This window comes from Hyperolius riggenbachi, chromosome 3 (genome assembly GCF_040937935.1).
Source record: "Hyperolius riggenbachi isolate aHypRig1 chromosome 3, aHypRig1.pri, whole genome shotgun sequence".
Taxonomy (NCBI): Eukaryota; Metazoa; Chordata; class Amphibia; order Anura; family Hyperoliidae; genus Hyperolius; species Hyperolius riggenbachi.
This window is the reverse complement of record NC_090648.1, coordinates 95,255,837-95,269,935: the sequence shown is the minus strand read 5'-3', so window position 1 is coordinate 95,269,935 and position 14,099 is coordinate 95,255,837. Positions and strand designations below refer to the sequence as shown.

The window sequence follows — 14,099 nt, the reverse complement described above, 5'->3', positions numbered from 1 at the left end:
GAGTCCATGTGGTCCCAAAAGGGGAATTTCATAAAGTTTGCAGCGTTGACTGTAAATTTTCTAATGACTTCTGCTCATGGGTTATCCAAAGGAAATGAAGGCTGTTTTAGCGGGACCTGTGCACTGTGGCTGAGCATGAGAACAGGTCTGAGAACCTTTCATGTAGTAGGACCCCAACAAGAAATGTTCAAGAATGTGTTAAATGCCCTGAACAGATACAGCCTCTAGATTATTTTGTTTCTAATTTATTCATACCCCCTTCATTGTTTTCATTTGATTTCTGTCATTCCCATTGCATATCACTTTACAGGCAGCAGTTCTATAGGATAGCTATCAGGTGTTTCTGATAGAATTACCTGGTTGTAAGGGAATGGACTAAGAGTATTAGAAACTTGTATGAAGCGGCAGACTTCAGATTATTAGGAGATGTTATGTGCAGTGATGGTCTTGTCTAGGAGAGCCGACGGAGAAGCATGTGATCAGTTTGGTCAGATGATAAATATGTATGTCTCTGATTTGCTAGTCATCATCATGTGCTATAGCAGGGTGTGATCACTCACATCAGCTGATCAAACAAATCACATACTTCTCCATGAGTTCTTAAAGACATGACCATCACTAGTTAACGTAAACCTGAGAGGAGAAGAAGCTCCCCTAGGGGGTACTTGCCTCAGGAGGGGGAAGCCTCTGGATCTTAAAGAGGCTCCCCCCATCGCCCCTCGCAGACTCCTTCCACTGCTAGGATCCCCGGACACAAGCAAAAGAATAATCTAGCTGCCGCTAGGCACAGGCACAGTAACAGCTTTCCCCTTTGGCTCCGGTGGAAATAGTCGAGCCCGATCGTTTCCGCTCTACTGAGCAGGTGCAGAGGGTTTGCGCCTACGCAGTGGTGCAGACCTGACCAGGCTCAGCTATTTCTGCCAGAGCCCATTGGAAAGCTGCTAGTGCACCTGCGCGTCACGTCACTGGATTATCTTTGTTTTGGAGCCCAATGACTGCTGCAATTGCGCACACCGCAGACAAACCTTGTCGGATGAATTTTGGGGGTGCCAGTGGTGCTGAGAATGACGGGGGAAGCCTCTTTAGGATTCAGAGCTTCACCCTCCTATGGAGAGGGAAGGCTCTGGGTCCTATAAAACCTTCCCGCTCCTCTCCTGGTGCCCTCGGTGCAGCGATGTCCTCGGGAACAGTATTTGACTAATTTGGTCCAATACTGCTCGCTCAGCTGGTCGCAGGGGACTTCGGGAAGTCTTCGGGAGTCCTCCCGAAGACGGGTTGCTCCATACTGCGCACGCGAGTGCCCTCTCTCGTGTACTCGCACGTGCGCAGTATGGAGCCGCCTGTCTTTGGGAGCACCCAGCTCCTGAAGACTTGCAAAGTCCCCTGTGGCGGGGGACTCAAACACGGGAGCCAGCGCTGCAACAAGGGCATCGGGAGAGGAGAGGAAAGGCTCATTGGGATCCAGAACCTTCCCTCTCCTCGGATAAGTGTCTGCCTTTTCTTTAGAGCGAGACGGATGCCATTTACTTTAAGTACCTCCTTAGGACACTTTTTTCATTAGAGGTACATTTTAAATGTATTTAAGCACATTACATTGACTGAAAACTCTGCTGTGAACAATTCCTTGTCTGGTTGATATAGACATCCTCCTGCATCACTTTTCACTCGTAATTCCTGTTTTATATTGAAATGATTATAGTGGTTTGAATCACACCCACGAATAAGCAAGTTTGGATGCATTTTAACATTTCCCAGTTCCAAGCAAAATGAAAGGTCAAATAAAGTTCCCTAGTAGAAATGTATTTTTGCCCCCTAGATAGTTTATTTGTCTTCCTTATTTGGATAAGGTTGTCATGGTAATGTAGAGCATCCAATAATGCTCTGGAATGAGTCACATGTTTAAAGAAAGATGTTAAGGGACCATTATCGTGAAAAACTTTTATGTAGATTACTCCCAGAGTAAAATGCACTATAAATTATCTTTATGTCGCTGCCACTTACAATAGGTAGTAAAAAGGTGACGTACCGGACAGATTTTTGACTGTTCCATCTTCTCATGGGAGATTCTCAATATTTCCTATATTCTCTACAAAATTGCTTCTTGGTAAACAAAGATGTCGGCCAGCTGCACACCAGTTTGGAAGTTGGACTGAGCAATTGCAGTTCACTAAGTGCTTTTGTGAATAAAGAAATAACTGAGAATCCCCCATGAGGAGATGGACTAATCCAAAACTGGACAGATCTTTCAGATTTTTACTGTCTCCTGTAAGTGACAGAGAACTGGGATAAAAAATAAATGTATACTGCTTTTTACTCTTAGCAAAAAGTATGTTCATATCTATATATTTTAAATATTAGAATTTTTCAGGATAACTGCCCTTTAATGCTGGTTTAAGGACAGGGAGCAAACTCTGAGGATGTGGAGTGAGGTCTAAGTCAGCCTACCACTGAAATGCACATATGACAAGCCAGGTCACTTATTTGGAGTTAACTATTACATTTAAAAAGAAAAGCTAAAAGCTTTGTTATATACCTGCATGGTTGGGGTTTGTGACAAATAGAAGAAATGATACTCCTAACCCGTAAATGACCATGGCAACCCAGCAGCCGCCACGTCCAGCCCTAGCTATGGTAGGTGGCTCTCAAAGATAAAAAAAAGTTTGCAGAGCAGGAAACACTAGAGCGGCCAGACAGAGAAATGAAAGGAGCTTTAAGATAAGAAAAAGGAATAGAAGGGAAGTTAAAGGTATATATGAAAAATAACAGAAAAGGTATATACTGTATACATTAGTAAAGGCTATACACTGAACGTCTATACAACAGAGATTCTAATAATAAGATAAGGCCATCTAGTGGCCAATTATTATATAGCATTGCATAAGTAATTTGAACAACACAGTAGACAAAGTACTAGGCTGATGCCTTGATAGAATGGAGCCTGGCAAGTGGCAACATGTCAGAAAACATCTCTTATGTCAGCATAACAAAAACATAAAAATGATGGAAATGGTTAGAACAAAAGGAAACACGTAGATCTCTGCCAGGGAGACCCAGGGAAGCAGCAGCAGCCTTGGGGGCAGATACACAAGAAGGACGGGGACAGAACCGAGTTCAGATAATCCAAAGACCAGAAAATACAGGATAACCTATGATGCATTGAAAATGAACAACTTCAAATAAACAATCACAAGAACTTGACACCAGAGAAGAGGCACAAAAGAGCTTACAATCTGAGATGATGTTTAAAGGACCACTGTCACAAAAAATAGTACAATGTAAAATACATGTGCATGCATACATATAAAATGCACAGTTGTTTTAAAATAAAATGCTCTATAAATGCATTTTCTCCTATGTCACCATCACTTAAAGTAGGACAGGTTATGAATAAGTACATCTCCTCATGGGGGGTTTTCAGGGTCTTCTTTATTTTCAAAAGCACTTGCTGAATGACAGGTGCTTAGTCCAACTGCCATAATAGTGAGTAAAGGAGTAGGCAGGCTGGTCTACATGTTTGTATAGATCCATTCCATTCAGTGCTTTTGTAAAGAATAAAATATTGAGAATCCCCCATGAGGAGATGGTGGACTAGTCCAAATCCTGTCAGATTTGTCACATTTTTACTGCCTACTGTAAGAAACAGCCACGCAGGAGGAAAGTAATTTATAACACATTTTAAAGAGAACCCGAGGTGTGTTTAAAGAATGTTATTTGCATACAGAGGCTAAATCTGCCTATACAGCCCAGCCTCTGTTGCTATCCCAAACCCCCTAAGGTCCCCCTGCACTCTGCAATCCCTCATAAATCACAGCCACTCTGTGCAGGCTGTGTTTACATCTGTAGTGTCAGTCTTGGCTGCTCCCCCACCTCCTGCATAGCTCCGGTCCCTGCCCCCGTCCCTTCCCTCCAATCAGCGGGGAGGTAAGGGATGCAGGTGGGGACCGGAGTTCTGCAGGAGGCGGGAGAGCAGCAGACTGACACTATAGAGATAAACACAGCCAGCTCTGACAAGCTGTTTGTCAGCAGCGTGGCTGTGATTTATGAGGGATTGCAGAGCGCAGGGGGACCTTAGGGGGGTTTGGGATAGCAACAGAGGCTAGGCTGTATAGGCAGATCCAGCCTCTGTATGCAGATAACATTCTTCAAACCCACCTCGGGTTCTCTTTAATCTGGGAAACGTATCTCTTACAAGTATGTGTACACATATATTTTTAATTTTACAATTCTTCGCCATAGTGCTCCTTTAAGAATATATTCTGGCAGGTTAGTGCTTGAAGGGATCTGCAGCGTATCTTGAAAGCAGGTCAGGTGATTGTTCTCACCACATAATTAATCAGATTTACTTAATTTGCTATTTTACATTATTTTAAATCTGGCTCAGCAAACAATTTTATTTCTTGGCTCTACTTCTAATGACAGTGGTTTTTACCCACATCACCATCTTTTATATGTCGTCTCCACACAAGTTCAGTGCAGGCCGGCAGTCAGCCAGATAAAACAGCATCTCTCTGACCCTAAACCTTGTAGTATTGAAGCAGATCTCCTCTTAAAACTTTTAGTTTTAGTAATGCTGGGAATACACCATACGTTTTTCCACTCGATAGATGAGTTCGATAGATAATTTCCAACATGTCTGAAATTCCTTCCGATCGTTGTTTAGGTCGATTTCTCATGGAAGTGAATGGAAAAAAGATAAGAGAATCGGGCGTAAATAACGATTGGATGGAAAATCGAGTGGAAAAACGTATCGTGTGTACCCAGCATTAGTGTGCAGAAGGGTTAATGTTTGTTACTGATGACAATGTGATTGGGGTGGTTTCCCCTCACTAAGTATTTCAGTAACAGGATGGCTAGGGACAGACTAGGGGGACGGGGGGGGGGGGGGCATCTCCAGTGAGAGAAAAATGGGACTCAGATCAAAATCCTTTTTGTAGCAGTATAGACAGTGGTTAGATCATGTGTTAGGTTTTCACTGCTACCTTTCTCTCTTTTACATTTCAGTAAGGGCTAACACCATGTAAAGTAGAACAGAATACCTAAGTAGCTTGGGGTGACCCAAAATCAAGAGGAAAGTATAGAGGACCAAAAAAGACCCAAGAGCCCTCCTACTAAAAAAAAGCAATGCTTGAGGGATTTATGGTCCAGGGCCGGGCCCAGGAAGAGGCAAGAGAGGCTCCAGCCTCAGGGCGCAGTGTAGGAGGGACGCACAACTCACTAAGCAATCATTCCCCTATTGTGTTTGAAGCAGAGAGAATAAAGAAAAGGGAATACATGGCAGTGACTGCAAGCCAGATAACTAGAGATTAAGGTGTTGGGGGGGGGGGGGGGGGAGCTGGGGTGCTTCTTAGTCTAATAGCAATCAGTGTGTGACGGCTGGATTGGGAGGGATGGAGGAGCGCACTGTGATGTTTTAGCCTTGGGTGCTGGAGGACCTTGTCCCGGCTCTTTTTTGGTCTCTTTTGGTTCCCTATACCTTACTTATGGTATTGGGTCACCCGAGCTGCTTGGTTACTCTGTTGTACTGGTCCAAGCCCTAGAGCCATATCGATCCCTTCCATGCACTGATAAGGACCAACAGTCTGACACATAAAGTGATGAAACCACAGTTACACACTTAAAGAGAACCTGAGGTGGGTCCCTGACATGAATATTAGGACAGAGAGGCTGGTTCTGCATACTATCACCAGCCTCTGTGTCCATATAGTGTGCCTCCAGCCCCGCCCCCTGCACTCTGCTGTCCCCCAATATTAAAACCGCCACCCTGGCGACACGCAGCTTATTGCTAGCTGGCTGTTTACTTTTGTGCTGCCTATCACCGCCGCTCCCCCACCTCCTGTATATCGCAGCTCCCCACCTGCGCCCCTTCCCTCCCCGCCTCCATAGGCTTCCTCCAATCGGCTTATGGAGGCGGGGAGGGAAGGTACGCAAGCAGGGAGTGGCGATATGCAAAAGGCGGGGGAGCAGCGGTAAATGACAGCACAGCCAGCTAGTGACATGCTGCTTGTTGCCAGGGTGGCGGTTTTTATATTGGGGGTCAGCAGAGCGCGGGGAGGGCCTGGGGGCACACTAAACGGACACAGAGGCTGGGCATTGTATACAGAACCAGCCTCTCTGTCCTAATATTCATGTCAGGAACCCACCTCAGGTTCTCTTTAAAGCTGATTTATCGCACATACCTTCTGTTTTCAGAAGGCAAACCAAACTAAGCATTGTGTAAAGTGTAATTATAGTTTGGGGCTCATACATAGGAAAGCGACAGGACAGGATTGCACTGGAAATGGCCACCTTTTGTGTGTGAACAAAGCCATAGAAAACTCACACAAAACTGATGCCAACTGTCAAAAACAAATAGAACAGGACTGGACACCTTTTATGAGTGAACCCAGCCTTATAAAGTAACCCTGTGGTGAGAGGAATATAGAGGCTGCCATATTTATTTCTTTTTAAACGATGTCCTGCTGATCCTGTACATTCATTACTTTCAGCCACAAGCCCAGAAGGAGTATGTCATCAGGTGCTTTGATTAAAGTCTGGCCACATTAGCCGCATGCTTGTGATTGAGACCCTACTGCAACCAGAAAGATCAGCAGGACAGTCAGGCTATTGGCATTCTTTAAGGAAGGGTTCACACTGATGCCGTTTTCTACGGATAGTTTCTCGTTTGTAATATGTGGGGGTTCCTGTATGCAATGCAGAACAACAGCGGAGCGTTACACATTACCTGACGGCAGAAAAGGTCCTCTTCGGTGCAGCTCATTGCTGCAACGTGCAGCCAATCACCGTGCAGCACTTGATGGATGTCACATGACATGCAGTGACTGGAGACACAAGATGATTGGCTGCACTGAAGAGGAGTAAAAAGCAGGGCTGTGGAGTCGGTACAAAAATCTTCCGACTCCAACTCCTCAGTTTATGAAACTCTGACTCCAACTCCGACTCCGGGTACCCAAAATGGCTCCGACTCAGACTCCTCGACTCCGACTCCTTAGTCTAATACTTAACAGGGCTGTGGATTTTGTACAAAAATCATCCGACTCCCGACTCCGACTCCTCAGTTTATGAAACCACAACTCCGACTCCGGGTGCCCAAAATTGCTTCGACTCCGACTCCAACGCCGACTCCACAGCCCTGGTAAAAAGGAGCTGTCCTGCCACCTGTAGCAGGTGATAGATACGTCCTCCTGCCACCTGCTCCCAATGCTGCTCTGCGTTACATACAGGAGCAAGCTGTTCTAGAATAGTGTCTGATGGTGCTTCGCTGCTGCTCTGGGGTACATATAGGAGCAAGCCCCTTTAGCCTAGTGTCTGATGGTGCTTACATGTATCCTTATCAGATCATATCTGTATAGTTTAAGACTATGGGCTTGATTTATCAAGCAGCGCAGCTTAATGTGCTGTAGTGCAATACTTCCCTCGCGGACGCAACTGTGTTAGTGGTAGCGATACTGCACAGTAGTAGGGCCACCCGCAGTTAATGTTACGCGCATTGCTAAGGAAGCAATGTGCGTAACTAAGGAAGGCAGCGAGCGCTGCTATGTAAGCCATGCATAGCAGGCACTACAGAACATTAAGCTGCGCTGCTTTAGCAACGCAGCTTGATGAATCAAGCCCTATCTGTCACTGACTTTTAATGAGCTGCATTAAACATAACACAGTCAGCATTCCCAAGCATTGAAAGGAGCCCTCCTTCTTCTGCAACGAACGTGTCATTGCAGTAAACACAGCAAAGCTGCAGGGTGTGAAGGGATCAATGCATCTTACTTCCTTCTCTGTGCAGACTTGTGAGCCAAAAAACCATCCAGTTCCGGCAGGAGCTGAGATACCAAGCGGGGACGTTTTTTCCCTATAGACAACATATGGTGGTTGCAGGCTCTGCAACCCACCTTTGTGAGTATAATCTAATCGAACGATACTGCACCATTGGGCTCCTGGTCTTATCTTGTCACACAGGCTGCCGTGGATCCTCCACAGTGACCGCTCCTATCCCTCAGTTCATAGGTAGGCATTTGATGAAGATATTTTAGTGCACTTATAAGGGTATCTGCTCCTCCAGGTCAGGGCAGGAGCCCTTTGCTGGGGTTAATGTTTTCAGAGCCACATGTTGTCAGCACTTATGTCATACTTCATTTTAGTTCTTGTGTCATTCTTTTCAGCCATGTTTTCTTATCATTTACTCATGGTGTCTTTTTTTTTCTTTTTCCCTTTTTTGTACCGTCTCCTTCTTCCTCCCTCACCCTCCACCTCCTCCCCTTCCCACTCTGTGTTGATCCTTGTGGAATCATGGGTGCTTTCATTGACCGCATCTCTCTGTTTGTTTTGTATAGGGCTGATAGTTCAGGATTTTTCCCTGGTCAGTTCTATGTCCTTTAAGTCCCACTATCTACTGAATGACTCAAAGCGTGCAGAGTTGATGAAAATACCTATGATTCCTTCTTCCTCGCCAGCTTTCCTAAAGAAATCTGAGAAAGGTAACTAAAAATAGCTTTTCTCCCCATTTAACCCTCTCACGCCTGCATGCAATTGTTTTTTTTTTCCTCGGAGTTGTAAAACCATTAAAATGCACCATTTGCCCAGCTTCAAGGCTGTCCCCGCTTCCTTGCTTTGCATGCCAGGTGAATCTGTGATGGATGTTGTGTAATAGCTGGGTGTGTTGTGTGCTTATATTGATTTCTGTGTGCTATTATTGGCTTAAAGGGCTTAAAATAATTCTACCTGCTTTAAGTTAACTGTCGTTATTACTTAGTGGCTTGTTAAAACAACATAAAAACTTGATAGGTTAAGACTTCATCACTCAAGAAAGGAGAACAAGCGAGATTAGTTCACTGCAGAGCTCTGTGATTTCTGGGGATGGGCGGAGAGGTGACCCCTACCAGGGTCACTAGCTGCAGCAGTCTCCCTGTGTGGGAATTAAGTCACCCATCATGTATAAAGATGGTCAATGGTGTGATAATTATTCCTGCTTGCATGTAAATTTAATTCAGATTGTGTGCAGCTTGGAAGTGGGACTGTATGCAGCTTGGAAGTTGGATGGTCAGATGCACTTCCTGCTGAACTTGATTGGCCCAGTTGCAGGCTGCACTAGAGGACTCCTGAAGTGAGTGGGATATGGAGGCCGAGATATTAATTTCCTTTTAAGCAGTGCACATTGCCTGGCTATCCTCTGCCTCTATTACTTTAAGCCATAGACCCTGAACAAGCATGCATATCTGGTGCCACTGGTGACTGGTTTAGCTGCATTCTTGTTTCAGACACTACTGATCAGCAGGACTGCCAGGCAACTGGTATTGTTCATCAGGAAATAAATATGGGAGCATCCATATTACTTCAGGTTCCTTTAAAAGAAATATAAACTCAACCTAAAAAAATCAGTTTAACTTACCTGGAGCTTCTTGCAGCCCCCTGGAGTCCTCCTGTGCCCACGACGTCTGTCTGAGTCCCTCCGGGCAGCAGTGGCGACCCTCAGAACGCTGGCCTGCCATGCGTGTCCTCACTGCGCTCCTGCGGCCGGGAGCATTGTGCACAGTACGTGAAAATTGCTACTGTGCATGCGCAGAGCACTTCCGGCAATGGGAGCGCGATCAGGGTGCGTGCGACTCAGTGCCGGCCGGAGAGAGTCGTACAGACGTCGTGGCCACAGGATGACTCCAGGGGGCTGCAAGAAGCCCCACGTAAGTTAAACTTGATTTTTTTTTTTGTTTAGTTTTAAAGTGACTCAGGAATCAATAAATGTAAAGCTCTGATACTTACCCGGGTCTTCCCCCGCCCCATAAGGAGGTCTACATCCCACGCCGTCCTCCGCAGTCTGCCAATCAGCCGCAGTAAGCTCCGTTATCAGGCTCAGTGATGTTAGTCCGGGACTACTGCTTATGCGCAGGACCGCGCGTGCGCAGTAGACCCTGACTGGCATCGACTGAGCCTGATAACAGAGCTCACTGCGGTTGAACGGCAGACCCTGAGAGGACGGCGTGGGACTTAGACATCCTTATGGAGCAGGGTGAAGCCCCGGGTAAGTATCAGAGCGTTACATTTATTGATCTCTGAGTCTCTTTAAATTTGCCTGCTAGCTGGAATTCTTTTCATCTCATTGATCATCTGTAATCATTTCCCTTGAACATCAGTGGATACAGGTAACCTTGTTAGCACTGTTGGAGGAGCAAGCTTCAGCGCTGTTCTCTTTTTCAGGCATCACTGTCTGTAAACCAATTTCAGGTCAGTGGCTCACTAGAGTGGGGTCTCTTCTAAAACACTTCATAAGGCAACTCCCATAGGACCAGTTTCATAAAGATTTCCACCCAACACCATGATAGGACATGGATGGAGGTGATTGTGGAGTACCATTGCTTTATTCATCAAGAGGAAGCCATTTGTGGGTCCATCGCCAGACCCCCAGAGTTTAAATGGCTCTGCACACTTCCTGGATATAGTTAGTTCAGTTGGCTAAGATCTCTGTGGTTGAGGAAGTAGCAGCTGCCATTGGTATATGGACAAATGAAGTACAAAATCACTAACATCAGGGCCTCTGATAGGTGTGGGTCTGATATTGTGTTGTTCCTGAATAGGATCTGGAGCATAATCAATTTGCTTGCCAGTACCTGCATTTAAGAGGCACTGACAGTTTACAAAGCTGTGAACTCCAACAGAGCTGCTGTACAGTGACACTGAAGTAAACTTGGTCAATATAAGCTCAGCAGCTACATAGTCAGAGGTTACCGGTATATGTGGTGAAAATGGCATGACAAAACAATGTTTTGTTCCAGAGCTACAATCAGGAGAAATTGTACTGTTGCTAAGAGTGTCAGAAGGAAGCGCTGCAGTGTTAGGAGAAAGTCCCTCCCCTTCCACCTTCCCAGCCGCCTTGCTGGTTCTTTAATGTAGTGAGTGGCTTCACTGACCATCAGGGACAAAGTGTATGCTGTTTAGAGACAGATCCACATAGAAACATTATATGTTATGAGGGGGAACCATATGCAGATACATTTGGTCAGGTTTATCAAAGTGGGATAAATGGCCACTGGGTAAACATCTCAAACCTACCTGCCAGCTTTCTTCACACAATTTGCTGGGAATCCCACAGGTGTGACATTGCAGATATTTACATGCAGCTCTCTAAAGCAAGTCTGTTTCATGATGTGGATGCTGCCTTTAGAGCTCTACTTAAAGGACAACTATCAGAGAAACTGTCATTCTGTAACCCCCACATACCTATAGAGCATTTAGCCAGAGGTCTCTCAGCACAGCCTGTGTGACGGAAATACCTTTTGTATCAGAGCCCTGCTTTATGAGTCGGCATTGATACCAGGACTGTACCATGTAGATAAGTGTCACTTCCCTGTCATTATTCACAGAGGAATGGTTTACTTGTTTCTGCCCTGCTCACACACTGGTTTCTCACAGATCATATCAGAACAGCTGAGAGATTTTTCAACTACAGAGAAAGGATCTAAGGAGAAGGACCCTTACTTTATTCCTGTTCTTGGATGCTTACACCCACCATTCAGAATAAGCTCTTCTGAATCCTCTGTTTACTTTAGAACTGTGTGAAGCAGAGACCAGGCACACAGAGCTGCAGTTATATATACTTGCATATAAGCCGACCCGCGTAGAAGTCGATGTACCCACTTTCACCTCAGAAACCAGGAAAAAGTGATTGACTCGCATATAAGCCCCCTCTGCAGTAGCCAGATATTCCCCCAGTACAAGTAAGCCCTCCTCCCCATAGCCAGATGTGCTCCAGGATCATACAGCTGTGTCTCAAGAGGCCACTAGATGGCATCATAGATATGAGACACAGCGATTGCCACACAGGAAGAATCCCCAATCATTGCACTGCTGACACGTTGCTTGCACGCTCTGCTCCACAAGCCAGGGGACACAGGTAGTCTTGAGCAGCACACTATGCACACTGTGACGTGGGGGATGGGGGGCATGGACACAGCAGGGTGCAAACTGGTAAGAGCAGGATCACTAGTGCACAATCCTTACACTCCTCTGCCATTAACAAAACCTGCTCCACCATCTGTTTTGCTCCACTGACTCGTATATAAGCCGAGGGGGGTAACTTTTCAGCACTTTTTTATGCTGAAAAATTAGGCTTATATGCGAGTATATACAGTATTTACACACTTGATGCTATATCTCTGCTTTATGTTGTTCTGAAGACATTTCAGTCCCAGGATTACAGCCAGTAAGGACTGTTTCTGTATGTGCTCCATAGTCCTCCATAGTAATGCCCACAGTGAAAACTGTTCTCTGTAAATGTCATATTTTCTTCACATAAGAAATGAAAATATAGAAAGATAAGAAGTTATTAAAAAAATCTTTGTATTTCTACATGCTAGTAATTCCTAGAAATAAATGTAGCATTTAGAATTTTAGTTAACTTTGATAGTTGTCCTTTAAAGTTTATTGTGAAGCTTTTATTTTGGTTCTCTTTAAACGGTCGTATTGTGTAGGGAAGAAAGATACATTTCCTGCTTTATTCAATAATGACGGTTTTTGTTGTATTTTACCGTTTCCGTAGTTATGTGATTATGGCAGCAATGGAAGGTCAGATTGTTATAGGTTTCACAGGAGCCACAATTATTCAGGCTTACTGAACATCACTATAGGTGATAGCAAAACTTGAGTTAATGTGCATATACTAGGGGCTAAGGCGTAAGGATTCCAAAAAGTTGGTCTTCAAATGACTCTTTCAACATACAGGTGAAACTCAAAAAAATTAGAATATTGTGCAAAAGTCCATTTATTTCAGTAATTCCACTTAAAAGGTGAAGCTAAAACTTGAAATACATTCATTACATGCAAAGCCAGATATGCCAAGCCTTTATGTGTTATAATGTTGATGATTATGGCTTACAGCTTATGAAAACCCCAAAATCAAAGTCTCAGACCATTAGAATATTGTGAAAATATTCAATACTCTAGGCTCAAAGTGTCCGACTCTAATCTGCTAATTAATTCAAAATACCTGCAAAGGGTTCCTATTTCATATATTAGTTGCACCTTTAAAATTGAATCACTGAAATAAATGGACTTTTGCACAATATTCACATTTTTTGAGTTTCACCTGTATACTATTGCTTTTAACAACAGGAAATTAAAAAAAAAAAAAAAAAAAGAGTATCTTCCTTTTTAACTGGGTATTGTATGCTGCATCATGACAGGTACACTTCAGATCTTGTACATGCTGAATTCAACACGCCTCTGCAGCATTTCCCTGCAAGCGAGAGGGGCGAGGAAATGCTGCCTATCTTCTGCAGATTACTGCAGCACGCAGCTGAATCTCTATAGCTGTGAATGGCACTGCTTAGCGATCCAACTGCGTCTTTGCAGCACGACGGGAGCTAAAAGCGAATGGAGATCGGATGCGGCTTCTACTGGAACCCGGGCCCTATTTGTAGTCTAGGAATATTTGCTGTCTTTAGGCCCATTGAGCCTAAGTTAACTAACTTTTCTCCTGAGTTCTCTCATAGGGGATACAGTAGTTTCACACATTAAAAATAATGAACCTTTTTATTTTTCAATCAGCAAAAAAGTACATGCAATAAGTTGTCCCAAGTTAACTTAAGTTTGTGACTCCCCTTAATTACTTGTTAGTACTTGCTATCTGCTGATTTGGTATTTATATACATAACATGACAAAATGTCTCAAGTGTGAAAGCTCACAGTACTTTATAGAGTCAGGGCTGTCCTTGTGTAGACGTTCGTATCAATGCATGGGGGTCAGTAAAGTCTACATACAGACATTCTAGAGTAGTCCAGTACAGTACAGTTGCCTAAAATTACTGCAGCCAGAAGCTTAGTCCATCAACCAAAGTAAGTCCCACAGTGGTTGGAGCATGTCTTGTCGCTGGCACTGGCCTATCACATAAACAAGAAGTATAATCAGCTGGGAAAGTCCATTGTTCATTTCTATTTGCTAAGAACAGATAAGAATGCCCAGAATGCTCCAGTTCACCCACAGCTCGAGTCTTTTTAGATCATCCATAAGTCGAATCTTTTAGGTTCATCCATAACTCGAATCTTTTTAGTCCATCCACAGCTCGAGTCTTTTTAGTCCATCCATAGCTCCAGTCTTTTTAGTCCATCCATAGCTCCAG

The 14,099-nt window shown here is 44.4% G+C and overlaps 1 protein-coding gene across 4 annotated transcripts in view; it reads left to right on the top strand.

The window, feature by feature from the left end:
• Window positions 1–14,099, top strand: part of NSD3 (nuclear receptor binding SET domain protein 3) — a 178,201-nt gene that overhangs the window by 138,975 nt on the left and 25,127 nt on the right. For 2 of the 4 annotated variants that reach the window (XM_068274616.1, XM_068274615.1), the window contains exon 14: window positions 8,325–8,468. The exons of the other annotated variants lie outside the window; for them this stretch is intronic. In XM_068274616.1, coding sequence (XP_068130717.1) covers window positions 8,325–8,468 — 144 coding nt within the window. The remainder of the gene's footprint in view (window positions 1–8,324; window positions 8,469–14,099) is intronic. 4 annotated transcript variants of the gene reach the window in all.